At 35.2% G+C, this 27,309-nt stretch overlaps 1 protein-coding gene and 3 long non-coding RNA genes across 6 annotated transcripts; 3 read left to right on the forward strand and 1 right to left on the reverse strand.

The window, feature by feature from the left end:
• Positions 1-10,841: 10,841 nt before the first annotated feature.
• On the forward strand, positions 10,842-15,304 carry LOC103409867 (uncharacterized). Of its 3 annotated transcripts, XM_029107139.2 has the most exons (13): positions 10,842-11,250; positions 11,611-11,823; positions 12,070-12,125; positions 12,218-12,257; positions 12,521-12,642; positions 12,730-12,816; positions 12,908-13,000; positions 13,280-13,375; positions 13,513-13,641; positions 14,188-14,290; positions 14,602-14,685; positions 14,805-14,911; positions 14,989-15,304. In XM_029107139.2, the coding sequence occupies exons 1-13, from the start codon at positions 11,248-11,250 to the stop codon at positions 15,098-15,100; spliced, it is 1,245 nt and encodes a 414-aa protein (XP_028962972.2). In that variant the 5' UTR covers positions 10,842-11,247; the 3' UTR covers positions 15,101-15,304. The 3 variants fall into 3 exon arrangements, with proteins under 3 accessions (XP_028962972.2, XP_028962974.2, XP_028962973.2); XM_029107141.2 differs by lacking the exon at positions 12,908-13,000; XM_029107140.2 differs by lacking the exon at positions 14,602-14,685 and having other exon boundaries at positions 10,843-11,250.
• Positions 12,512-14,807, reverse strand: LOC139198452 (uncharacterized). The gene is made up of 3 exons (XR_011583980.1): positions 14,612-14,807; positions 13,490-13,645; positions 12,512-12,651 (listed from the first exon to the last, which is right to left on the reverse strand). It is a non-coding gene; the product is annotated as an uncharacterized lncRNA (long non-coding RNA).
• A 1,362-nt stretch (positions 15,305-16,666) lies between the features above and the next one.
• On the forward strand, positions 16,667-17,644 carry LOC139198275 (uncharacterized). Its single transcript, XR_011583645.1, has 2 exons — positions 16,667-17,050; positions 17,375-17,644. It is a non-coding gene; the product is annotated as an uncharacterized lncRNA (long non-coding RNA).
• A 555-nt stretch (positions 17,645-18,199) lies between these two features.
• LOC139198276 (uncharacterized) lies at positions 18,200-18,775 on the forward strand. The gene is made up of 2 exons (XR_011583646.1): positions 18,200-18,359; positions 18,470-18,775. It is a non-coding gene; the product is annotated as an uncharacterized lncRNA (long non-coding RNA).
• The last annotated feature ends 8,534 nt before the right edge of the window (positions 18,776-27,309 follow it).

A 27,309-nucleotide genomic window follows, 5' to 3' on the forward strand; every position in this document is an offset into this window, starting at 1 on the left:
TAACAGATGGCGTCAGTATGAAATATATCAATTAAGTATCTTTCCTAACCTTACACATAAAACTTACTATTTTATCAGTGCGTTCTTTCACCATCTCATTAGTATAGTTTCCCTTTTTATCAATATGCCCAAACTTCCAAAGCACTGATCGGTCAATGTCAGCAGTGATTCCGTAAGCTGATTTCTATTTGGATGAACGTATCAAAATTAGATAAGATAGTTTTGATTTGTATAATAATTAAATAAATATAAAAGTAACAGGACATTACTGTTTGTTCTTCCAATCTTGCATAGCCTTTTCTAGAAAGTCGATGAGGGTATTTATGATTAGCTCGTCTCCTCAACTGTTCTTAATGGATTTTTCTATCAAATGCAATCCAATAATTAGTCTTTAATAATAGCAAAACATAATATATACCAGATGCTTCTAAAATAATTTTGAAATTATATATAAGTACTATATGCTTCTCAGTTAATCTCGACCTTACAAATTCATCTCATACTAACTAACGAATGAAATCATAGATTTTTGGTGGTTTCTTTAAGACTTTAGGTTGATCTTTGAACTTTAATATGTACTCACATGTTAGATTACGCTTGAACGTTCGCCACGTCTATGCAGCACTCTTCAAAACATGTGCTTACTATTTGAATGTACTATAAATGATTTATACAAATGCATAATAGAAACTGGTCATTACTTTCAAAAAGTCAATTATTTGACATTTTATAGTCAAATTAACCAAATGTATTTGAAAATCTAAATCCATCCAGACCCTTAAGATCAACGAAAAATCTTCCTTTGGTAAGTATGCTAATAGATACAATGTTTTGATTTTCATGCATGTGGTTTAGTGAAGATGGTTGAACTCTTTGATGCTTTCAGTAAATAGTAAGTGACAAGCCATACTCCACATATAATGAGCTATAGGTCATGGCCATGGTTCACTATTCATGGGTTGTGTGGGTCATGAACAATAATTTTTAAATTAATTGAATTGTGATGTAGTGTGGGTAAACTGTATTTACGGAGCAAGAAGGGTTATTTATTTATTTATTTTTTTTTATCAATTTTTAACCAAGTGAACTGTACAAAATTAACATCACATCAGGATTAAGAATGAATACTATTTGTTCAAAAAAAATTTAAGAATGAATACTAACAGATGTAAAAGCTTTTGTTTGTTTAATTTTTAGAGACATACCTGAACGATGTCTCAAATCTTTTATTTTATTTTATTTTATTTTATAAGATGACTCCACTTCTTTCCAAGTTGGAACTGTGGTACGCCCTATAAGGCCAATAAAACTAGCTAGTTTTGCCCCTCAAATCCACACGATTGTCCCTTACTATCAACCAATCCCCATCACTTCTACGTTGCAGTATGTCTTGCAATTGAGTTGCACCTCTTGGTTTCCTTGTTACCAAATCTTGGTCATCTTCTTCTAAATTTGTCATTTCGTCAAGATATTCTTCAAGATTCATATTAAATCAAGACAATGATCAAATTAGTAAGATGAGAAAGAAAGAAAAATAAAGAACCTTAAAGGTGATGTTTGGTTCCTTGAATGAACCTTAAACGGATAGGCTCATGCCAGTATTTGGTTGAGGAAGAAAGAAAAATAAAGAAATAGGGCAATTGGCCATTCTCCAAAATGACAAAACTTAATATGAATTCAACTCACATTTCCACAAAGATTATCATCATACTTCATCTTAGCCTAATAATATCTAGATAAATTAAGCCTTACAAATAAGTCACAACTAAACAAGATAAATCCAATAGTATGGAGAAAATATAAAGTCCTAATGTAATTTAAAAATATGCATTCAACATAGCATTCAATAACATATGAAATATAGTATATATTCTTCTGAATGATATGACTATGTATTTTCAACCCAAATGCCTTCGTAGTCATCCTACATGTAGATGTCATCAGACTCCGTAGTTAGTACATCAAATGACTCAACGGGTAGCAATTTAGTAGTAAGACATTCACATTCAATTATAGTATCTCCTACCCCATCATCATGTAGCCAATCATACTAAGCCCCAGTTTGGGGTTGAGGTGATTTTAAAAAAAGCTCATATGAAAAAAAGCTGGGAGTGTTTTTGGTGTTTGGTAAACTTAAAAAAAATGGCTTATTTTGAAAGCTGCTGTGAGAATAAGCTGAAATCAAAGGAAAAAGCTGAAGCTGCAATTTGTAGCTTTGGAAAACTGGCTTTTTTTCAAAGCACATAGAACTACAGTGCTCATTTAATGAAAAGATCCACTATCAGACTGCTTTTTTTTTCAAAAGCACTTTTACAAAAAAGTTTACCAAACACTCTGCTGATTTATTTCACAGCCGCTTATTCTCACAGCACAGCCGCTTATTCTCACAGCAGTTTTTTTTCAAAGCACAGCAATACCAAACCAGCCCTAAGGCCCTAGCAGTACAACCGACCACATTGAACCCTCTGGATCTGCAATGTAAAATATTTGCTTCACTTGACTAGCTAAAACAAAACTATCTGACTTGTGTCCAATTTTGTTGAGGTAAATTATTTTGATCCCAAACTCTTCTAATCTGATGCCACTTTTTTTTTCAACACAATCACATTTAAACACTACACGTGTGAATACGTTATAATTAAGTTTCCATATCTCTTGAATCACATTATAAAAATTCATATATGCGATAATAGGATTCTTATCCTTAGCGCTTGAAATTTGCATTGTATTGACCACTAAAGCTTACTCCACTGTTTTGAGCGACTTGTGAATCATCACGAGACTTGGTGTGAAAATTACAACCATTAACAGAATATCCAGAATATTTTGTTACTTTAGCTTGAGGGCCATGTGCTATCCATCTCAGGGTTTCTAATATGTGATTATTAGGGACATTAAACTCATCCTCAATCTGTATATGTTTGCATAATTAGTTTGAGTTCATAAACAAAAATGTTAAAACATAAGTGCAATGCAAGTTTAATACCTTTTCTGCAGCCAATAAATGAAAGTTTGATTATGTTGATCCTAAAGCCACTTCAAATATTATGATTTTTTGGGGTGTTCCTTAGTCAAGGATTTCTTATGCTCCCTGATAGTTTTTTTAATTAGGTTACATTGAGTTAGTCAAAAGGATATGAAATGTTGTAAGTAAATGATAAAACAATGATGAGTTAAACTATATAAATGAGTATGAGTGGCTGAACTACTTGATATAAGGTTCCACTTCCGATGTGTTATCCAAGACATAGTGATATGCTTGCTGCCAATACTTTTTATCCTCCTTAAAAAAAATTCCAGCCGATAATAGATAGCCAACATCTTTATGATGTGAACGAATCTTCAACGGGATTCCAACTGGGTTTACTCTTGATAAATACTCGCTACAAACTTCTATTGCTTTTTCTGCAATGTAACATTCAACCATACAACCCTCTGGACAATATATATTTCTCACATAACCCTTTAATATTTCCAACGAAAATAAACCTGTCCACATAAACGAACTTCCCTAACCAAGTGCACTATGAGATGGACCATTATATCAAAAAAGAAGGTGGAAAAATCTTTTCAAGCAAGCACAAAGTAATCACCAACTTACTTTGTGTTTCATCTAACCTTAAAACGTCCACTGTTTTGCTGCATAAGTGACTAAAGAATAGACAATATCTAGTGATAACATATCTTACATGCTTTGGCAGTACTGCACAAAGTGCCACGGGAAGTAGTTGCTGCATAAGTATCTGACAATCATGAGATTTAAAATTAAACAGTTTCAGCTCCTCCATTGACACAAGGTTTCTGAAATTTGAAGAATATCTAGATGAGACCTTGAGTTCGGACAATGCTTTGCAAACTGAAATCTTCTCATCCTTAGATAATGTATAAGGTGCTGGGGGAAGAAATATTCTGTTATTTCCATGTTCTGGTGCCAAATTTGTAGATAGACCCAAAACAATTAGATCATTCTGAATTGCTACACCATCCTTTGTTTTTGCAGGAATGTTAAGTAATGTACCATAGATACCCTCACAAACATTTTTCTCAATATGCATCACATCTAAATAATGTCGAATATGCAGTGACTTCCAATATGGTAAATAAAAAAAGATTGACTTCTTTTTCCGGCGAGTTTGAATATCAGCCTTTTTATCAATATCTTTTGCCTTTTTATTTGTTTCTTTTGTGTTTGTTGTTTGACTCCTCATCTTCCTTTTTCCAAGAAGCTTTCTGTTTTTTGACATAATATTTCTTTTCTTTTTGTTTATTGATGGGAGATCTACTTCTTCTTACCCCATGATATTTTGATTGCTTCAACTTCGTGCAATATTTCTTCAGGAAAACTAATGAAAAGGGCTTGAAAACTTTGAGTTTTAATGATAAGGACAAAATAAAGGGTAAAGTGAATAGTACCAAGATTGACTTTTTAGTGTAAAAATGTGGTTTTTCGTTAAAGTGAACAGTACCGGGTGCTTTTCGTTAAAGTTCCCAAAATCTTATTATTTCTTTGTAAGTTTACCTTAGGATCTACGACTTGAGAGTTCATCAATTGTTTCCCCTTGCACCGAGGGGTAACGGACCACACTGAATTTTGTAACCTGTATATCTCGATGATAATTTACGACATATATAACAGATTACACAGGAATTCACAAGAACTGGGAAAGATATGACCCATTGTACTTCTACTGATTTTAGTGTTGTCGAAAAAAACGATTTAGAGAGATAAATTAATCAACATTAGTTTTGTTACTGATGATTTTTAATGAAAAGATTTTCTTAGCTTTTCGTGTTTTACTCCATCCTTGTTCATGTGCTACTTTTGAATGATATTTCAGTTGGTAAGAATAAGGTGCAACCTGAATATGTTTTAATTTACCATATGTTAAGACCCGTTCGAACCTTGACTCGTGTACACAAAAACAATTGCTATTACTCAAGTACCACAACACAAATCAATATCTTCAACATCCCTCTGCTCTCCATAAGGGCACAATATATAAACTATTGCAGGCAATGATAAAAAAATAGAAGCAGAGCTTATGAGGAGTTTTATCAAACATATGGTGTGCTATAAACACCAGCTACCACAAGAACACACAGTCTAAAGAATAATAATAAAAAAAGGATAAAAACAATAATTAATCTAATTCAGAATTGGTATTAAGGGGATCACATAGTTTGGATTAATCAATACTCAATACAACTTCACGAAAGAGATTAATATAGAAATTATGAAAACCCATAACCAATCCAACAAACTTACCTTACGCAATTAGGTTTTGAGTGAAATTTGGGGAAAACAATCACTCTTCTTTTTTATAAATCCTTCCCGTAGCTTTTTTTTTTTTTTTTTAAGTTGCGTCATTGATTTATTATAAAAACTTTTTTAATAAAAGAATGTAATTAAAAAATAAAAAACGTATCATTAAACCACTTTTATCTATTTTACAACCTCTTTTTTTTTTTTTTTTTTTTTTTTTGACATTGTAAGAAGCAAAATGAAGAGTAGAGAAAAATATAGAAACGCATGGTTACCATTTGTGACAACCCTCATTTATAACAGATGATGTGTTGCAAATAATGGATATGGTTGAAAAAGCAAGTTTGCATGGTTACCATTTGGGACATGGATTGTCTGCCCTTCCCATTCCATATCCTTCCCATCTCCTTCTATTTTTGTGGTCACGGTTAAGTCACGTCATATATTAGTTTTTTTTTATAAAAATAATAAAACAAAACGCAATGGGAATATAAAATGTTGACGTGACTTAACCGTAATCACAGAAATAGGAGGGGTGGAAAGGGTATGAGATGAGGGAGGGCAGACAATACAGGTCCTACCATTTGTGCCTCATTCAAAGTATGAACACTTAATGAAGAAATCTTATTAAGTCACTAAATTTAATGAATATCGTATTAGATTTTGTGTACCATCTTTTTTCTTCGATCCAGTTAATTTTTTTCCTTCTAGGTGCTACATATTATTGCTTCACAGATCACAAATAGTGTAAAGAGAAAGAAAAAAAAAATACCACTTCAAGCTCTTTACAATCCTTTTTCTTTTCTTTGGAAAAATTATAAAACTCTAGATCCGATATAACTCATCCTTATCTTCTACGAACAACCTTCACGTCTGGGCCAATGAACTAAAGTTGACTGGAGAAGGCATATTTTTATGTACAAGAACTTTGTTACAAATGTAAAAACAAGGAACAATTAGAAGACAAATTTCCCATGCATGCATATTTAAGGAAAAGCTACGGGGCCAATGGCGTGGCAAAAGACTCTGAGTGCTTTCAGTTACAAAATCTGGCCATTTTAATTGATTTCAAATTCAAAATAAAAGGAGGGTGTGAAGAAACTCGTGTGGTTCACTTTCGTCCTTTGGCCTTGAGCGGCACTTTTATTAAGTCCACTGAAACCAAGGTTACACTTGTACATGCATGCAAACACCCGGATTGGCCAATGTTTTTTACTCAATGTCTTGCTTTGTACTACCACACAAAGTTTCAAAGTTAACATTGTGCTTTTCACTCATTTACCTAGGGAAATTATAAAAAGGTAATGCTACGGAAATTAATTTTTTTATTAGTGACACATCATTTGGTTTATAAATTTAATCTTCTAATTACTCATTATAAAAATCACTAAAGAAATATTATATATATATATATATATTATATACAAAGGGAATTATTATTGACACTCCAACTCATTCTACACTCCAAACTTTCTATATTTGGAAAAAAAAATACACTTGTGAGGAGTGTAGAATGAGATTTTTGGAGTGCCAATAACACTTTCCTATCCAAATTCAAATAATTAAGCATGATAAAGAATTATATGAGCCTGAGTATGCATCGTGATAGGACAATGGCAAAAGTTTCAATCTCCTCCAGGACCATTACACTAATAAACCCCCCAAACCACACCCATACACATAATGTGATGTAAAAGAGAATTTCCTTTATTATGGTTATTAAATAACATTGTGGAAAATATGTGCTTAAGCATCAATTAATTAATCCCATTGGAATTTATGTTATGTGAATTAACAAATGAGACTTTCCATACTCAAGTATAATAATGAATTGTGGATGAGGTTGAGGAAACAAAATGTTAATTGACACGCATAAGTATCGAAAGTACATGATCAATGTGACATACTAATGGACTAAAGAAATATACGTTTATGGACACGCGTAAGTATTTGAAGTTAATCAATCATTTGAACTGATAGTTACGTACACGTTTCAAAAAGAGAAGCACTATTTCCACTATGTTTATTTAGTACTCCATATTCCTGGTAAATTTTACATGTAGTGTATATATAAGCAGTATAAAGCGTGCGAAATGCACCATTTTGAAAATAAAAATTTATGCACAAATAGTCATATATCAAAACACTTTTATCGTGCGAAATCCAAAAAAAAAAAGTGTGTTCTTTGTAACATTTTTAGTGTCTTAAAGATAAGCCTCCCACTAATTACCAGATTAGAAAATGAAAATATGTCACACTTAATTTTATTTTCTGAGTTCGGAAAATGTTTAAAAAAAATTTACCAGCAAACCTCCTTTATTTTTGTGACACATATTGGTTTGTTTGGCTATAAATAAGCTATAGCTCTCACCCATCTGAGGATACAAACAACTAATGAATTTTATATTGTGATTGTCTTCCCGTTTAACAACTAGCTAGAGGTATTCACTTTCCCTTTCACTCCTTAATCAGTCACCATCCCCATCATTCTTCCCTTTCTCCTATAGCTAGAAGGTTACTGCATGCCCTAGGCCAGAGTACCACCAGTACATCTATTTTATTTTTGTGTAATTTTGTTTGAATTTTTCATGTCTAATTTCACATTTTTAGATATACATCACAAAATTGAAATGATCATATTCTAATAAAGATTGTCCATTTTATCATGCAGAAATCTTTGGAGTGTGAAGCTATATTCCGAGGTAATTCACAAGAATCTCATACAAAATTAAACAAAATAAGAATTACCAATTGAAATTTGTATTACTATTTGGGTTGGTTTGATTTGGTTTTTTTGCACGATTGATTCAATCTATTTGATTTCTTGGATTCTCTTTAATGTAAAGTTTTTGTTATCCATTTCAAGGATTTCAGATAGCAGGCAGCTACATGTATGATGTTGTCCAAAAGTAAAGTTTATGAAAACGAGAGAGAGAGAGAGAGAGAGAGAGAGAGAGAGAGAGAGAGAGAGAGAGTTGTTTCTCTGCCCCCAAACAGTCACATAGCCACTGATTTTTATTTATTTTTTTCCTTCAAAATCTTGTCATCTTTTGCATTCTGAAAATCGGGAAAATCAAACATGATTTTTTCAAATTTTGGTCACTCTTTGCATTGACTATTTAATTTCTAGTTTTTTACTCTTTGATGTGTATTTTGCAATGAGTTGTGATTCAATTAGAAAATGATTTTTGAAAGATTTTATTAAATTATGAGATATATCGCAGATAATCGTTCTTATTAGATTTGGTTTCTTTTCTTTTCTAAAGTATTTTCTTTGGTAATATCGGTTTAAGTGGCTGGCCTTTGCCTCCATCTGAGCAATGTCAAAGTATCCCTTCTGTCAAAAAGTGTGCCAGATCTATTTCATGGGCCCCCGTCTCCAGTTTAAATACTTTTTTCACTAAAAGAAAAGAATTTAAAAAAACAATTAAAATTAAAAAAATAAAACTTCTCCGCCAACCTATAATCTTTCTTTTCTTTTGTCCTCTCCTTTTGTTTTTCGTTAGGACTTGCTGGGTATTAATGCACCATCATATGACGTCACATATTAATAATATACGAATGTGTATGAACTTATTTTCACTTGTTTTTGTGTTATGAGCATCGATCAGTATTTCTCCACATGTTCTTGTATCATTGGTCCAGAAAGTTACTGTTACAGTGGTGAATTCATACCGTACAAATTGTTCTCTCATGAGTGGGATGAGCACTGTCAAACAATATCCTACCTCAGAATGACTCACCTCCTTGACAATAAAAAAGTACTCACCTTTCATCAATTATTTTTGTATTTAATGGAGTTATATTTTTATCATCTTATACATAGGGTGTATTTTTCTTACCACCCTCAAGTGGTAATAATGCTTACCACTCTACTTATTGTGAGGTTAAATTTTAAGATTTGTGTCTATTTACTACACAAATCTCGAAATTTAAACATATTCAACGATAATAAAAAAAGTGGTAAGCGTTACCATCACTTGAAAGTAGTGAGCAAAATATCCCTATATATTGTAAATTGAGGCGAATTGGTTTGGTTTTAAAAGTTTTGTAGTTTTAGTTGTTCGATGGCTTTTTTCTTTTTAATTTTTTCCTATAAAAAAAATATTTTTTTTAGTGAACATAATTAATGGCATAAATGCCATGTAATTTTGAACGCATTACTTGTCTTTACTACCAAATCCCATATATATTATACAAAAAATTATTTATTTCTCAAAGTATTCGGTTTTGGTTCGGTCGATTAATTTTATCAATACTTTTGTGTTGGTTTTTATATGGTAATATAGGAATAATATGGTTATTTATCCATGTAGCATGGCTAAACACCACTAACTTCATATAACAAGAAATATATGCTTCCTTTTTACCCCAGACAGAAAAAAGTTAATTTATGCTTTTCTAATGAAAGAAAATTTATGCTTGCTCATGTCAATTTACACTAAATTAATCAAATAACTTGCATGGAATAATCATCTTTTTAAGGCATAAAGATGATCGGTTAGGCTATGTTTGGGTAAATGATTTATAATCTTTTGTATCCAATTTTTGGAGACCATTTTTATTAACTTAGTCTTAAACTCCGGGACTTGAAAATTCCTCATCCAAACATAGTTTTAATCTATATAACATCACTTATGAAGGTTTTGCTTTGTCCAAGTGAGATTTGGATTCGCGTACGGGAGTGTCTCACTTAGAACAACAAAAATATAATGTCGAAAATCATTTTAATGAATAATTCTCTTCAGTGTAATTAACCAAATTTTGGCCTCTACGTACACACACATGCAATATTTGTAGTATCAATTCAACCAAAATTTAAAAAAAAAAAAATATATATATATATATAGTTTGTAGTATGAACTTATACTATAAAGCTGACTTCTTGTTTCAAACTGTGATCAGATGGAAGGTGGTCAGTCGTCTGGCATTGGACGTGATCCATTCGAGCATCAATTCAGCTTGGAGAACAATACTGCAGTGAAACACTTACTCATTTTCTTTTAATTTTTTGTTAAATTTATAACACTTTCTGTTTCACTAGTTTAGTTAACCAGTTTATGAGATATGATATTTGGCACGAGTAAATAATCAATGTTACATAAACAAACAGTAAATGTGATACAGGTTTATATTTCTAATTATTTTACGATGTAATGTGTTGATGTAGCAGGAAGATGTTGTTGACTTGGGATCATCAACCGATAGCCCTCAGCTTGTGGATCCGACAAGGTCAACAGAGAGCCTTACAGAGGCAGAATTCAATAACCTTTTTAGCAACCCTTCCCACGAGCAACCTGCAAACTTGGCACCAAATGGGATTTCATTTTCTAATCTATATGCTGAGGCAATGGGGAGTAACCCTGAAATAATGGTATATTTTGTTTACTCATTTGAATTATGTCTTCAATTAAGTAAAGATTATCGAGTACGTACGAACCAGAATATAGTGTTTGGAATTCATTTTTACGTGGTGGATCTCACGTGAGTAGTGTTAAAGTTCAACGCATTGCGTTTAACGAACCTAAAAATTGTTCTAACGAAATAAAGTTCTACAACCTAGGTGGAGATAGCTCTAGTCTAGTAAAGGAACAAAATTATGATGATTGCATAATTGTATAGGCTTTGGTTATTAGAAACTGGTTTTGGATTCAATTGTCTTTTACAAACAGAAAGCATAGATATGACATACTCCAAACCCTAATTAACCAATTTGGGACATTGGGAATATAATGTTGTACTAACCATTGAGAATATTACAAGCTTAATTATGTGCATTAGTAGTATGAGCATTGTTAATTAAATTTGAATGGGAGCAATAACATTTATTTTCTTTCTTTTTCATTGATGTTTATTAGGCTCAACTTAATCCAGAAGACTCACTTCCTCCGATTTCTGATGCTCCGAACTTCTTGTTGCCGCCGTTGCCGGAAGTAACCTTCAGTCATCTACTTCCAAGAGCATGCCAACCCTATCCTCCACACATGGTAAGACAGTAAAGCATAATATGACTTGAACGGTAATTTGCCAGATAATATGATCCGTTTCGTCAAACTAATCAATTTTAACCCATATTTGTGTGGATTTGTGTTTGAATGCGTGACCTTTACTAATAATCTATGTAACATAACATGTCGAACTCTGATAATTATAAAGCATCTCTCAACCTCGTTTTCGAGTTTGTGTGACTGCACATTGTAATGGTATAAACCTTCAGAAGAAGATATATGTTAGCATCACCCTAACTATGAAGAAGGTTGTGATGTTTTTAGGGTTATGCTAATTTGATTTTTGATGATGATTTTTTATTTTACTTTTTGATTTATTTTTTTGCACTTTTCACATAGGAGGAGCAAGAGTTCGGATCATCAGCTGGAAATAACTGGTACGGTCTGAATCCAGCAAATTCAACTCAAAACCTCATGCCTGGAGGTGCTGGATTTTCAAGCTATCAGTTCTCTAACCCTCATTTTCCATATCCTCAAAACGAGAACGTAGGAACACCTTTCTTCTTCAACCCTCTCATATCAAGCAGTACACCACCGTATCGTCCGGTGCAGGTACGTGTATCATACCTCAAACTTATTATTGCTTTTCCATTTAAAAAGTTATTATTATGCTAATTCATCAAGTACCAACGGCATGGTGTGTGATTCATACGCATCAACAATTATCAGTCCGGATATAGGACGGAAATTGGGTTATTTCACATCCAAATGTCCGTCCTACATCAAGTCGTTTACAAACTATGATATGCCTTGATAATTAGACCACTACTGACTATCTTTTGACATTTTGACGAACAGATGCCCGTCGGTGATGTTATGGTGGAGCCATTTCACGAACAGGAGCAACTGCCTCTGTATGTCAATCACATTCTTTTGAAAAAAAAATTCATTGCAATAAATTTCTAAGCATAATTTCTGATTGAATGAAAAATTGCTTGATTCTTAGGTCTCTAACTTTGGGGCCCAATCAATATGCCACAAGCACAGTGAGTTTTCTGTTTTAACCCTTCAAAGACTAGCGTAAATAAGAAGTGATTTCCGCTTGTTTTCTCTCCTGCACACCGCTCGTTTATTTCTGGTCATTGGAACGAACAAACAAAGGAGAATCAATTGACAGAAATAAACAGGGGTGTGCAGAAAGAGAAAATGGGTGTGCGGAAATCAATTCCCAAACTGTTTCAGTTTCATTTTACTTCACCAAGATTGATGACATTTATACTACTGCCGTATACTTGTTTTATATGACCAGATGATGGCAGGCCACAGTGGTGGGAATCAGAGGCCGTCCTACCTCAACCAGCAGCCAGCTGCTTTCTTCTATCCCCAGAGTGTCAATCCTGCTACACAGCTCTTGATTCCACCCGGGTTTTGGTACATGACCTGACACAATCACAATCTTTGTTTAGTTCTCTTATAACATTGACGTATGTTTATTTTTGATGTGATGATTCAACTTAGGCCCCAACATAATCAAGTTATACAAGGTTATGGAGCTTTTAACCCACAAGGGAACAACTCCGTACCCTATGGAGCTGCACAAATAAGGTACTCATAAATCAAATATTGCAAAGTGAACACGGAAACATCTTTGTTTATGGTAATTTTATTAACTTGTACACGTATGCATCTGATTTAGACCCCAACCCCAATACACCCTACAATTGCTGAATCAGCCACAACAAATGAACCAAGTCCCTGAAAATCCATTTCAAGTAGGGGAGGATTCCGGGTATCTGATCTTTCTTCTTTCCTAATTTATTTTTCAAATGCGGCTTATCAGAAAAATAACAATCGATCATAGACACAAACCTTCATTGTATAATATAATGCATTTAGGATCTGGGTACTGGAATCATCTCTGGCAAGGTAATGCAACATTACCAATTATATTTTCTCCTATATATCAAAGATAGGCTTTTCTGTAATAAATATTCAGTAAAGATAACCATAAACATAAAATGTTGAAAAGCATATCGTAATACAGTTCAATCTTAATTTTGAAATGCAGGGCCCCGCCTCGACAACAGGAACAAATTAACAAAGGGAAGGCGGCCCTTGCACGGAAGGCACAAAATTCTAATTCTAATCCTCCCATGCAGTCTAGGTTAGCAATCAAAAGTTTAATTCTTCTATGAATCTATATATGAAAGTGTAATACTGCAGTAAAAATTTGGGGGAAATTGGTAAACAGATTACTTGATGGGAGGGGTGTGCTTACGATTATCTATATGTCTTTTTTAGGCCTCGTGGAGTGGCTAAGTCACGACCTTCTATCCCTATCCCTATAAGGCCGAGGCCGTCTGTGCTGCCTAACATAGCTGATCCTCCGCATCACAGCTCTGCGCCTTCCAAAACTCAGATGCCCTTTAGGTACCTGCATGATCCTTATTTGCTTATATTATTTATTCCTTCAGGGTAAGTACAAGGAATTTAGAAAAGAATGGAACATATTACTAATCTTAATATTTCATTTAAAGAACACAAATTGTTTACGTAGCCCATTAGAAACAAACCTTTCACTGAAACTAAAGGAGTGATGCTCGACACACACAATATGCACCCCCCCCCCCCCTCCTCTTCTCCTCTCCTTTTTTTTACCTCTCACACCCTATTAATTTCTGCCCTTTGATCTCCTTCAATTCACTCGATCAAAAGGCTGGAAATAGAAAGAGTGTGTATAAAAAGAGGTGTGTGGATAGCACCAACCAACTAAAATACTTTGGACTATGCAAAGGTCACCTCATAGTTAAGATGATGTTGGTTTACGATGCAATACCAGATCTTGGCCTGCATCTATCAACCTTCTCTTGGTGCTTTTACATCCAAAACATTTTACCCTATGTTAATCGCTTAAATTTATGAAGAAACCCTTACAGAATTATTTCTTTTATTGAATTTTTTTTTTTTTTTTTGCAGATTTCCTCCCATCCAACTTGAAGAGATAATGAATCAATCTAATGTTACAAGTGATAGCAGTTTTAAGAGGAGCAGTCAACTCCAAAACTCCCTAACTGAGCAAGTAAGAGGCTTCCTTACTCAACAATTCAAATAAGTTTCTGAATCTATCGTCAAATATCCTACATTATTTTCATTGGGAAACTTCATAAGGATCACACTGATTTTTGACTTCCCAACCAACATGAGTCTTCACCAAGCAATAAGATAGCAGTATATAATATATTGTAAGAACTCTACCATTGTGTGTAAAGGGGTTCTCCAATCGACATAAACATTCTTCGATGCACTTAGAGAAAAATCCTATTAATATGTGGTTTCTTTACTTGAGTATGTTTTCATAAATAAGGGTTCTGAAGAATAAAAATGTTTTAGGGAGAGATACCAGAACAGGGGTTTTCTGAAAAACAACATGGCAAACGACCAATAAAAGTGTCATCCCCGGCCAAATCCTCAGAGGTAGCAACTTTTCAGTACTGCATTGCATTAGGTTTTGCAACGGTTTAACCGTGGGAAAGGGTTTCAGAATCAACATTGTATTATTATCACTGATGAAATCATCTTTCACTGAAATGCAGAGGACTTCAGCAGCTTCTAGTCATAGGGAAGTCAACAGGAGTACTTTTGAACCACAAGAAAATGAATTAACTCTATTCACCAGTTATTCAGTTCCTCCTAATCCAAGGTATTTGAAGTTCTATTGAATGGTCATCTTTCTGTTCTTGGTAAACTTTAAATTGATTATAGTTTTTATGATTTCAGGCAAATTAAAAATAGTCTTTATGATCCAGCATTTGAGGCGATGGGATTGCCTATTGACCCGCATCTTCGAATGTTGCTAGCACCCCAGCCGAATCCTCATGCAAAGAAATAGTTGGCTTGGTCAACTTTAACTTGTCCGGCAAGAGTTGGTCCTGCCGTGATTTATTGTTCAATAATAAAATGCCAGTGTTATTCTGACATTATAGTCCTTGACAATTGTTTAAGGTCTTTCCTTGATGGATTTCTTAAAGGATCCTAAGAATTTTATTTAAAATTTTTACCAAAAAATATTTCTATCTAGTTGCAGTTTCCATGTATGCAGATGCTTTAAATCTATATACAATCATAATTTACTTTTTATGGCTGAGGAAAAAATTGAATAAGAACACATCATCCCCTTAGTTTCAAGGAAAAGGATGTGCAATAGGTCAAATGCCAATAAGTACTGAAAATTCGTAGAACATCCATTACGAAATAGGAACACCAAAATGCTATTATCTCTTAGCTTAATATTTGATTGATTGGATGGGTAGTGGCCAGGAAGAACATAATTGGTGGAGATAGAATGCACATGAAACCACAGATCCTTTTGAAAGGAAAGAATACTAGGTGTAAATCTGTTATACAAACAATCGTCCACATAAGCTTAAAGCATCAAGGGACTCTCTGATCGGTTAAGGTAGTTTATTATTGTTAGGGTGGTGCCGCATAATTTCACTAACACCCTTTAGATTTATTGGTTTTTAACAAAATTCTCTCACGTTTAAAACATTACAGTAACTCTCTGAGGTTCTGATTCACTTTTATACAACACCTGTAGAGCTGACATCACCTTAAAGGTAAACGTGTCATTGAGGGGTTATGTAAGTGAACTAGAACATCAGGGGGTGTTAGTGTAATGTTTTAAATGTGAGGGGTTTTGTTAAAATATGATAGACCTTAAGAGGTGTTAGTGTAATTATATTGATTTTTTTTATCTTTCACACACTCTTCCATTTTCAGCCATCAAATTGAATGAATTAAAGTATTGGAAAAATAAAAAATTAGCAAAGTTTGTGTGGAAGGTTAAAAATGGTATGTGAATAGAATCATGACGCCGAGAATTGTGTTGAGACGTCTGATGAAATTGAGGTTCCACCATAAAACCAATTGGTAATATGAGGAGTAGCCCAAGACCATATATGCACATAGCAAACCTTGTCCCTCACCAATGTGGGACAACTCTCAACACGCCCCCGTACGTGTGGCGGATTTTCAAGCCTACACGTGGACAACAACTGGGTGACGTAGAGCTCGTGTGGCCGTTTGGCTTCACACGAGGACAACCCGCTCTGATACCATGATGAAATTGAGGTTCCACCATAAAACCAAATGGCAATATGAGGAGTAGCCCAAGACCATATAAGTACATAGCAAACATTGTCCCTCACCAATATGGGACAACTCTCAACATTGTCGTTGGGAACAACATATTGCCAATGATATGTTGTTTGGTTAACTGCCTAAGACACATTTAGGAATGCTTCTGCTTGAAGTACTTTTTGTTTTGTCAACATGAACTTCATTAATAAAAGAAATGTTATAAAGATGGAAGTTTAAGATCACCTTCATTGGAGATGGAAAAGGTAAAAGGGCCAAAATATGGCCTGATTTGAACAAAATCTATCCCCAGCCAAAGGCTAGGCTAAAAATCAATGTAGCTTACTAGGCCAAAATATGGTCAAAGAGTTATCGGACTGGCCAAGCTTCGCCTGATACCCACCCGTTTTGCTGGGTTGGTGCTGCATGCTATCTGGATATTCTAACCCCAACCTAAATACTCCTAGTCATCCCCCTCATCCTCGACTCCAACAACATCATCATCTGAAATCTTGTCCCGCCTCCTCCTCCTCCTCGTCGATCCAACACAAGACCAACACAACACTCTCTTTGTCTCTTTGTCAGCGGCAAGGGCCAATATTTCTTGTTCAACTCTTATCATCCCTTTTTTTTGCATTTGCCATTGCGGTGCTGCCCAACTCTCAGCGCTCTTGACTACGATGTCCTTCACTCTCTTCACCAGGTACTACTACTTGTGCTATCTTCTCTTTCTCTCTCTTCAACTCCTCATATGTAATTTTAAGTGATGCAATGCGTATATTCTGATAACAATTTACCTGTTGTATGTGAAACTATTTGATTCTGTCTCTGACAGTACATGACTTGAAACTCGAATAGTTATTATTTATTATTATTAGTCATTTATTTGGTCTTAATGGATAAATATCATATATTATGTGACTATGAGCCCTTTGATTTTTGTCAAACTTAGACATTAATATACATACATACATTCTGATTGCTCAAATTTGAAATTTTTTTCTTCATTCTCCGGAAAAATGATCAGTGAAATCCACGAGCAGCAAAACTAGTTTCAAGCAATGGAATTCGCGGACAGCAAAGTTCTTTAACGCATCAAATATCCCAATTATGTTACTGCACTACCCCAAATCTACCTCAATGCCCAAAATCTTCTGGTAGGAAATAAAGCTGCCCTTTTGGCAGTCCCATGGATGGTAAGTCTCTAACACACTATTGCCAATTTGCCACCACCTTAATGAAGATTAAGGAGGCTGCTCATTAGAAAAATAATAAATTATTGAGGGAGTTATGTTTAGCCATTTTGGTTCGAGATGTTATATGAATATGATCTGATACTTTTAATTAAAAATTAATTTCCTGCAAGGATATAATTATGGAAAGAGTTATGTTTAACCCCTTCAGTTGGAAATGGCCAAAAAGCCCAACAAATTGGCATGATAAGAAATTGATGTATAATTTTTCAGCGAAAGTAAGTATATAACACAGTTTCTACATATCCAATTAAAGAGGCAATATAAAGACACAAAAAATAAATAAATTACAACATGCCTAAAGAGAACAAAAGCCTAATTAAAAACAAAAGATGGCCAAGCAGACAACGACCAACAACATCACATAACACCACCACTAGCCACTCCAGGACCAAACGCCACCACCACAGTGAAGCAAACCAGGAGGTGTAAGGACTCTATCATGATAAGAATAATTGACGTGGAATTAATTAGTTAAAGTCAAAACCACTAAGGATGCTAATCTTCTTGTTTGTAGGACACTAAGTGTACATGCGTTAGTTACGGTTTTACAACTAAATAAATGCGGAGGGTTTTTAGGCTTCAACCATCCCATGGTAGTTGGGATGCAGTTGGGTAATTTGCATATATAGGACGTGTCCTTGCTCACAGGAAGACTACGTCCACAACTATCGCTAGGGTTTTGATATCAGGTTCCTCAGTCAGTAGAAAACTCTCTTGGTGTTGCTATCTTTGCTGCTTGATTGATGACATCCTCATGTATGATCGATCTCTTTCTTCATCCCACTCTTTAAATGTTATATTTAAGATAAGTGGTTTGTGATCCTTGTTGAAGACTAACCATTTATAGGTCTAACATTTGGTATCAGAGCAAGGTTAGTCTACTTGGATTCAAACTTGGTTATCACTCCATCCTCAGTGTTTGCAGAATATCTTGAAGAGATTTAAGGAAGCATTGGAATTGCACCGATGGGCAATTGCTTGTCAAAACCACATCAAAATGAGTTTCTGATAAACATTGTTACATAAATTAGGTTGCATGAAATTGTAACTCATTGGTCATGACTCATAACATGCATATATTTCCTTTCAAAGAAGGGAATATTTTGAGTGGTTTGTTTTGTGAATTAGAACATAGTTTTTGGTGGAATGTTTAATAAATTCGATTATTTTAATTATTATTGTCATTGATCATATTTTGATCCTGGGCACTAGAATTCTTCAACTGATGTTTGAGGTTTTCTCTTCTGTTTTTCTGGGATGGATTGTTGTGTTCGTGTGGTTGATGGAGTTGGGTTTTGGATCTTTTGAATTCGAGTTTCAAATTCCACCGTGCATGGGTGGTCCAAGCATGTTGCCAATTTTAAATTCTCACTCCCAAGTCTTGCTCAATGGTGTCTTGGTTTTGTTGGAGCTTGGCTGAAGGAACAAACCATCACGCAATTTTAACAATTGGACAAATGTTTATTAAATCTTCACCGAAGTGGGATTTTATGGAAATTTTGGTCTGGGAAAGGATACATGGAATTATGATTCAATTTCTAAGCCTTTTGCTCCTATCGACAATGAAACGAAGCCAAAATAGCGATGCCTACAAGAATAACTTATTGCAGTTGGTCTCGGCCATAGTGGCAGAGGCGACGACGTTTTCGATTATACATGAAGAAGACACGGCAAGTCTGTGTCGTTTGGCCTATGAGCTCGTATAGGCCATTGGAATTGGAAAACTTGCATCTTCAAGCTCAGGCTCATGAAGCCTTATCAAACTTAGAGACTGTCATTGTTGAATCCCCATTGGGGTTCAATCCTAAAGTGGATGAGGACCGACTGATTGCAACTATTCCTCCATTGACAAAAGAGCATGTCCAGGTGACTTACAACTACTTTTCCCCTCATTGTTTTTGCTGTGCCTATGTGTTATTTTCTATATTGGATGTTCTGTATACTTTATTTGGTTGAACATGTGTGCTTGTTTGGATTGTTCATTGCGTCTGGACCTACATGTTTTGGAGAGCGTTTAGGTAGTGCTGATTATAGAGCAACATGTTATGAAAGTCTGATACCATGTGAAAGTGAAGAACAAGAAGGTAAAAGCAGTATTTGCCGAAGTTGTGAGTATTGTGATTAATCTTGCCGTGTAAATATACATGAGTACAAAAGGTTCTAGTCTAAGTAATATATAGATTACATTGTTCTCTCTTCACGGATACTAACAGTTTATATTCAAATTTATAAAGAAGGATAAACACAAAAGTTGGCGTTGACTAGGACTGTGATTTAACACGTATTTCTCATTTGTTTTTCAAGGGAATGTTTATCCGGCATTCCTTGCTCTTCCTTATCTACCTTGAACGGATGGGAATTTTCTTAAGTTTGGCCACTGGCCACAGTTAGGATGGATTGTCACTTTCCACATCCATATAAACATGCATAATTAAATGATCTTGTTTTCACGGCCGCTCGAATTTTGAGGTAATTTTGAGCTAAAAATTGCTTAATTAGTTTTGACCAAAAAATATTTTATAATTGATAGGTTTTTGGGATTTACTTTACTGATGTTTCTTCGCTTCTTCAGATGGTTGCAATCATAACAATAAAGTCTTTTACGATAGTATTTTCTACACTAACGTTTACTTCCTCAGGAAAAACTTCTGAGCTAGATTTTGTAGTGCATACTTCTGTACATATGTTTTTTAGTAAAGTGAAAAGACTTCAAGAACTGTATTATATAAATTATGATTTTAAAACACATAACATGTCAATATTCTTTTCCAAAGAGATGAATGTCTAAATGGTTTGAGATTTTTAAGATATAACATTTTAACGAGAATTAAGTTGACTGTTTTCTTGTCCAAAGACTTGAAATCTTGGTTGTTTTCTTAATCTTTTACATTACTATTATACAAGAAGGCTAGATAATCTATTTTCAAATGATGGTTGTTTATGTTTCTTGCCAAAAGGTGTAACATAAACATGTATGAATGATGTATGAAGATTGTTGTAAAATGCAGAAAAATAGATAGAGAGGAAGAGAGAGAGAGAGAAGAGAGATAGAGAGATTTGTAGCTGAAATGTTTTCTTGATTGATTACTCAATGGATTACAATGATCACCTATGTAGGTGTTGCTATTACAAGACCTATAGAGCAAGTTACTCTAACCTCCTCCTTATACCAACTAATTATATCTCTAACAAATCTTATAAAAAAATAGATTCTAACTAACTACATATAACAGCCTATTAATCTCTTGACAAGTGGCATTGATCTGACCATTTATTACCTTCTCACTTGGATCACAGTTTTGTATTTCATCATTCTTACATCCCCCCTCAATCTGATGCTCTAGGGAACCGAGCATGAGATTGCTACAATGTTGTTGGAACAATGGTGCAGATAAGCCATTTGTAAGAATGTCTGCTAATTGGGCTGTAGATCATACATGTTGAACTTAAAGTTCTCCTCGAGTAACTCTCTCACGTATAAAGTGGTAGTCTATTTCAATGTGTTTTGACTTAGCATGAAACCCAGGGTTTGTGGAGAGTGCAATGGCTGAAACATTATCACAATATATCATTGGTGATGAACACTACATAAGAGTTGTCCAATCCAGGCAATTCAGCAGCAGTGATTGCTAGAGTCCTCAGCTTTTGTGGAAGATCGAGAAATTGTACGTTGTTTCTTAGATGCCCAAGAAATAGGATTTAAACCAAGAAACACTACAAAGCCTAAAGTTGATCTCTTATCATTTGGATCACCTGCAAAGTTGATCTCTTATCATTTGGATCACCTGCCCAATCTGCATCACTATAAGATTGTAAATGCATTGGTCTTGGTTTGAAATGAATACCATAGGTAGATGTACCTTTGAGATGTCGAATGGTTCTTTTAACTACAATCACATGAGAAACCATAGGATTATGCATGAATTGACAAGCTTGATTTACTGAAAAAACTACGTCAAGTCTTGTAAAAGTGAGGTATTGAAGTGCCCCAACAACACTCTTATATTGTTCAGGATTGTGATAAGCCTTCCTATCATCTTTGAGTTGCCTGTGATAAGGTAGACATGGTGTAGCACATGGTTTAGAATCCTACAAATCCACTTTATCAATCAACTCATTGATATATTTTGTATGTGACACAAACAATCCTTCTGAGGTATAACTAATCTACAATCCTACAAAATAGGGTAATATACGCAAATCTTTCATTTCAAACTCTACAGTGAGAGCTGTGATAACTTGGTTGATCAATTGAGAACTACTACCTGTGAGAATTACATCGCCAACATACAGAAGCAATAAGACAGTTCCTTTTGAAGACTGTTGCATAAATAAAGAAGCATCAGCTTGTGTAACTTGGAACCCCAAACTTGGTGAAAAAAACTTGTAAATCTCTCATTACAAGCTCTGGGAGCTTGTTTTAGACCATATAATGATTTTGAAGCTTGCAGACATAATTTGATGGATGTGTTGAACTCTAAAACCATGGAGGTTGTGCCATATAGACTTATTCTTGAAGTATGCCATATAGACTTATTCTTGAAGTATGCCATATAGAAAGGCATTTTTTACATCTAATTGCCTAAAAGACCATTTGAATTGAGCAGTTAATGCAAACATCAGCCTTATTGTTGTAGGTTTACCATAGCGTTAAATGTTTCCAAGTAATATACACCTTCCTCTTGGCTATATCCTTATGCCATATGAAGATTACTGTAAAATGCAGAAAAAACAGATAGAGAGAGGAAGAGAGAGAGAGAGATTTGTAGCTGAAATGTTTTCTTGATTGATTACTCAATGGATTACAATGATCACCTATATAGGTGTTGCTGTTACAAGACTTGCAGAGCAAGTTACTCTAACCTTCTCCTTATACCAACCAACTATATCTCTAACAAATCTTATAAGAAAAACAAACTCCAACTAACTACATATAACAGCCTATTTAATCTCTTGACAAGTGACATTGATATGACCTTTGATTACCTTCTCACTTGGATCACAGTTTTGTATTTCATCCTTCTTACATGATGGACATGAAATATTTGTCTATAAAGGAAGAGGTGAAGGCAAGTCAATGATTGCAGATCCTCTTACAAAGCTTTTGGCTATTGGAGTGTTCAAGGATCATGTCATGAATATGGGAGTCATTTACTCATTTGATTCTGATGCTATATGGGAGTAAGGGTTGTTCTTTCATTTCATTTTTGCCTTTATGTTTTGAATAAGCATGGACTGATATATTCATATATTTGTCATTATGGCAGTAATTAAAGTTTTATTTTCAGTTGTTGTACGTATACAAATATATGTATGCAATATATGTTGAAGATGTACTGGACTGATATTAGATTTGAATGTAATAAGCTTGGTATCACAAGTGTTCCATTGAAGCCAAACAAAAGCTTGACAATAGTGTACTGGTCTGATCAGTAGGAGTTTTGAATGCAAAGCTTTTGAATGTGTTTTAGCATTTTAGTACTGTTGATGCACAAAATCAACTAGGACTTTGGTATAACAGAAAGTGTCAAGTTTGTGACCTTCGCTAGATTGCTCCGATCATTAGTGTGGATAAGTATGTAAATGGATAGAGACAGGGAAGCAAACATAATATGTACGTGGTTCACCCAAACTGGCTACGTCCACGGAGTAGATGAGTTCTCATTAATTGTGAAGGGTTTACATAAGTACATAGGTTCAAGCTCTTCTTTAGTGAGTACTAGTGAATGATTTAGTATAAATGATATTAGGGATTATTGTGGGAGAATGATCTCCTTTTATAGAAGAGAGTTTCTAGCTTTGTTCTGACATTGACACGTGTCGTGTTGTGATTGGCCTCTGATATTGACATGTGTCGCACTGTGATTGGCGTCCTGGTTGAAGGGAAACTCTTCTGGGTCCTTGACGGTATAACGTTGACTGGTGCTTGATAGTTTCAGGATTAGTCAAGTATGGTACAAACAGTGCTCCCCTAAGTTCCCGAGTGAGGGAAGCTCCTCGGCTGGGGACTTGCAAGATCCAAGCCGCTGAGTAATCACGAAACTTCTAAGTACCGAAGTGTGGTATCGTTTTCACTTGCCTTATCTGTCTTATAGGAAGATGTAGCATCTTCTCTGGAAGTACTTTTCCTCCATCTAGGGGTGGTATCTTTAACCAATAGAGATGCACAAGGTAATGTATCAATTTCACTTGAAGCTTACTTGTAGTTTCAAGCTTGGTCAAGTGCGATACAAACCTTATAGTAGAAGTCCCCAAAGTCTCTGAGCGAGGAGATCTATCGAAAGAGGTGACAGACAAGGTAAGCAATCTGAATTCCAAGCAATCAGTCTTAGATCAGCAGTTTGATTTCGAGTTCCGGCTTATTGTTCTCATTCTCCCTATCTTGAAGGCAGCAAGAAAGATAAAGAGAAGAAAAGGGAGAAAAGATGATATGAGATACTTTTGCTTTTGAAAAAGTAACTTTCCACAGGCTTATTCTTGAACTGGACTTGAGGGTTTTCTGGTTTCCTCCAGAGTATAAGGCCGACTCAAGAATTTGAGGGTCAAAACAAGTCCATCAAATCAAGAGTGCGTTCGACTTTGATGATATGGGATACTTTTGCTGTTGACAAAGTAATAGATGAATCGGCACGTGTTCTATTGCGCTTGTCTCCACATGCTTCCTTGTATCTTTCTCACTTACCTTATCTAGTCCTCAGGCAGATGTGGCATCTTTTCTAGAAGCATAAGATGTTGAAGATGAGTACTTGAGAGCAATGCCAAGTAAGTACTTCTCAATCATAACAATGTAGTGGGAGCTACAAGATTCACGTGTTTTAACTTTGTCAGAGCACTTTGAAAAAGTGGTCTGTGGTATCTGGAAAGCTGATGTTGCGTGTGAAGATTACAGACAAGCTTTATCCAAGGAAATCTGGCTCTCGAAGTTCGAAGAACGATGCCTCTTCGATTTTTTAGCAAGTTATCCTGGTGGGAGTTTGGCTCTCAAGAGTCGGAGAGCGGTGCCTCTTCGATTTTTGAGAAAGCAATCTTGGTGGGAGTCTGGCTCTCAAGATTCGGAGAGAGGTGCCTCTTCGATTTTTGAGCAAGTAATCCTATTGGGAGTGTTTCTCGATGTGAGTAAAGGTTGGGCATTTTTGCCAGTCTGCCTTGCCACGGAGCACGGAGGTTGACACACATAGGGATTTTCCAGTTATCAAGCAGTGGTGCTATTCCTTTACCCTTGTGGGTAATGGTGGTGTGAAATCTCGTTCCTGAATTTCACTGTTATATTATACGTATTGGTATTATTGAGATTTTATATTTTTTGGGAAATTAATTATTTAAAATCCGTAGACCATTCGAGGTCACAAATTATATTGTTGAATAGATATCGAGATCACAAACGCATAGGTGAAAACCATTTGCGAGTCCGGATTATAACGATAGAATTACGGACGTTTAAACTTGTGTTGCTAAAAAAAAAAAACTGAAAGGAGAAGAAAAAGCCACGGCAGTGGCTAAAAGAAAAGAAGAAAAAAAGCCACAGGGGTGGCGTGAGAAAAGAAAAGGGGGAAGAAGGGAAAAAGAAAAATGAAGGAAAGCTTCATTCCCGTCGGTCCTAGCACCCGCACACCTAACCCAACAAATTCCAGCAAATTTCGCCATTTCTTCCGTCAAATCATCACCATACAACACCTGCAACCTCTTCCTCAACCCTCCATCTTCCATCTTCACCCAAATTCGTGGGTTTTTAAGTCAAAATCACCAAGAACAGTGCCTGAGCATCGGAGGCATTCGAAGTCGATTTCACCCTTCAGGATGGAGAATCGAAGCTCATCCATTCTAGGGTTCCAACGGGTACGAGCCAAATTGGAGCCTTTCCGGGCCAAATTGGATTTGGCTGCAGACATTTTCCAACTCGTCTGTAAATGAGGTCCAACTTTGTTGAAGTAAAACAAGCTACTTCCAAGAGGGGGTTTGATTAATTATTGGATTATGATTTAAATCCTTACTTCTTGGGTTTATGTTGTTTTGTAGTATAGGGCTAGATAGCTCCCTTTAGCCCTATAGCCCTCCAAGAAATTATATTTTAATGAACAGTGACATGCCATATTTCATACCATCTCCAACCGAGGGGGCCAAAGGGTCATAGGCCAAACATAGCCGTGTGACAAAAAACCATCTCTAACCGAAAGGGCCAAAGAGCCATAGGCCAAACATAATTTATTATTTTAATTTAAGACTACGACAACTTAAATTTAAAAACTACAATTTAAATATGAAAGACTACAACAACTTAAATTTAAAACTACAATAACTTAAATTTAAAGACTATAATCATCATCATCATCCGCCATTGTAGGAGTACAGTCAGATGTACACAACTCCCGTTGGGCCATAATTTCCCTCTTTTTCCTATCAAAATATGACTTACTCATTGGAGTGTAATCCGAAATGTTCCTTTGCATGTTCCTATCATCCATCTCTTCTTGTATTTGTTTTGCCGTTTTTCGTGCCTACAGTTCCTTTCTTCTGCTGCAAAGGCATTTTGCTCCACCATTAATTACAATGAGGATGCCATTTCCTGTTGAAAGGCGTAATCATCCTTTGCCTTGCCATTTTCCATCAATTTTCAGGCCTTGTCTCGTCCCGTAGCCCTAGGTATGGAACCTTCACCTAAAGACGGATTTTCTACCCTTGTTTCTTGAATGGTAGGAGATCCATGTTCATCCCCAACTGCATTTGAAGATGCATTTTCTAACACCGGCGTAGGACCAACTCTTTCTTGAGGTGGATCTTCAAATAACACCCATCCTTTACAATTCCCAACAACCGTGATGACTAAAGGGTTTCAAGTTGTCCTCCATATACAATTCCTCTGCTTGGCGTACCTAGAAAATATAATTACAAAAATTAAAGGAAATTAATTTATGAAATTAAATGTAATATAATTAAATATTTAAAATAACTTATGAAAACATTTACTTTGTCGTAGTAATTGGCTTCGCTTTCATGTTTGCTTCCAGCCTTTAACACTGCTTGATACTATTTATTCAAACTTGGACGAAGATGTTTTTTTCCATCTTGAAGAAAAACTCTCGTGGTTTTGGGAATTTGGTGGAGTGGTGCCTTCGAAGAACTCATAGTACTTTTTGGACATACGAGTCCAAACACCTTCACTTGTTTGAGAACTCCCCCTCACACTATCTTTTGAGACCAATCTATAAGCCCTGCAAAGAGTTTCTTCTTTTCGGGTCCAAGCCCTACCTTTCATTGTAGATGTGACCATTTGAAAATTATTGAAATATTTGAAGGAAAGATTATTGGAAGAGGTAAGAGAATAGAATGTGAAGAATTGAAATAAAATGAAGTAAGATAGTATGGAATGGTGAAAATTATGTGAGAAATAGTGTAGGAGTGGCTTAGGTATTTATAGGAAAAAAAATTAGAATTTTTTATTTTTTATTTTTTAAATTGTCCTAAAAAAAATTCAAATCCAACGGTAACCTGGTGTCGTTACTAGCTGATGTCATGCTGACACCAAGTGTTTAAAATTTAGGCCTGCCTGGGGCTGGCTAGCTGGCTCCTTTAAGCCAAACAGTTGGCCTAATTTGGTGGTTTTGGCTCTATAGGGCCCACAAGCCCTTGACCTAGCCCTCAGTTGGAGGCTGTTTTCGTGTCATTTCGAGCTAGTTTTAGCCATATAGCCCTTTGGCCGGATCGGTTG

This window comes from Malus domestica, chromosome 08 (genome assembly GCF_042453785.1).
Source record: "Malus domestica chromosome 08, GDT2T_hap1".
Lineage (NCBI taxonomy): Eukaryota > Viridiplantae > Streptophyta > Magnoliopsida > Rosales > Rosaceae > Malus > Malus domestica.

Excerpts from the sequence above, each read along its gene's own strand:
- LOC103409867 (XM_029107139.2), top strand. Across the intron at positions 14,291-14,601 it reads AAAACTCCCTAACTGAGCAA|GGAGAGATACCAGAACAGGG; the intron begins GTAAGAGGCTTC and ends AAAATGTTTTAG. Across the intron at positions 14,912-14,988 it reads TCAGTTCCTCCTAATCCAAG|GCAAATTAAAAATAGTCTTT; the intron begins GTATTTGAAGTT and ends TTATGATTTCAG.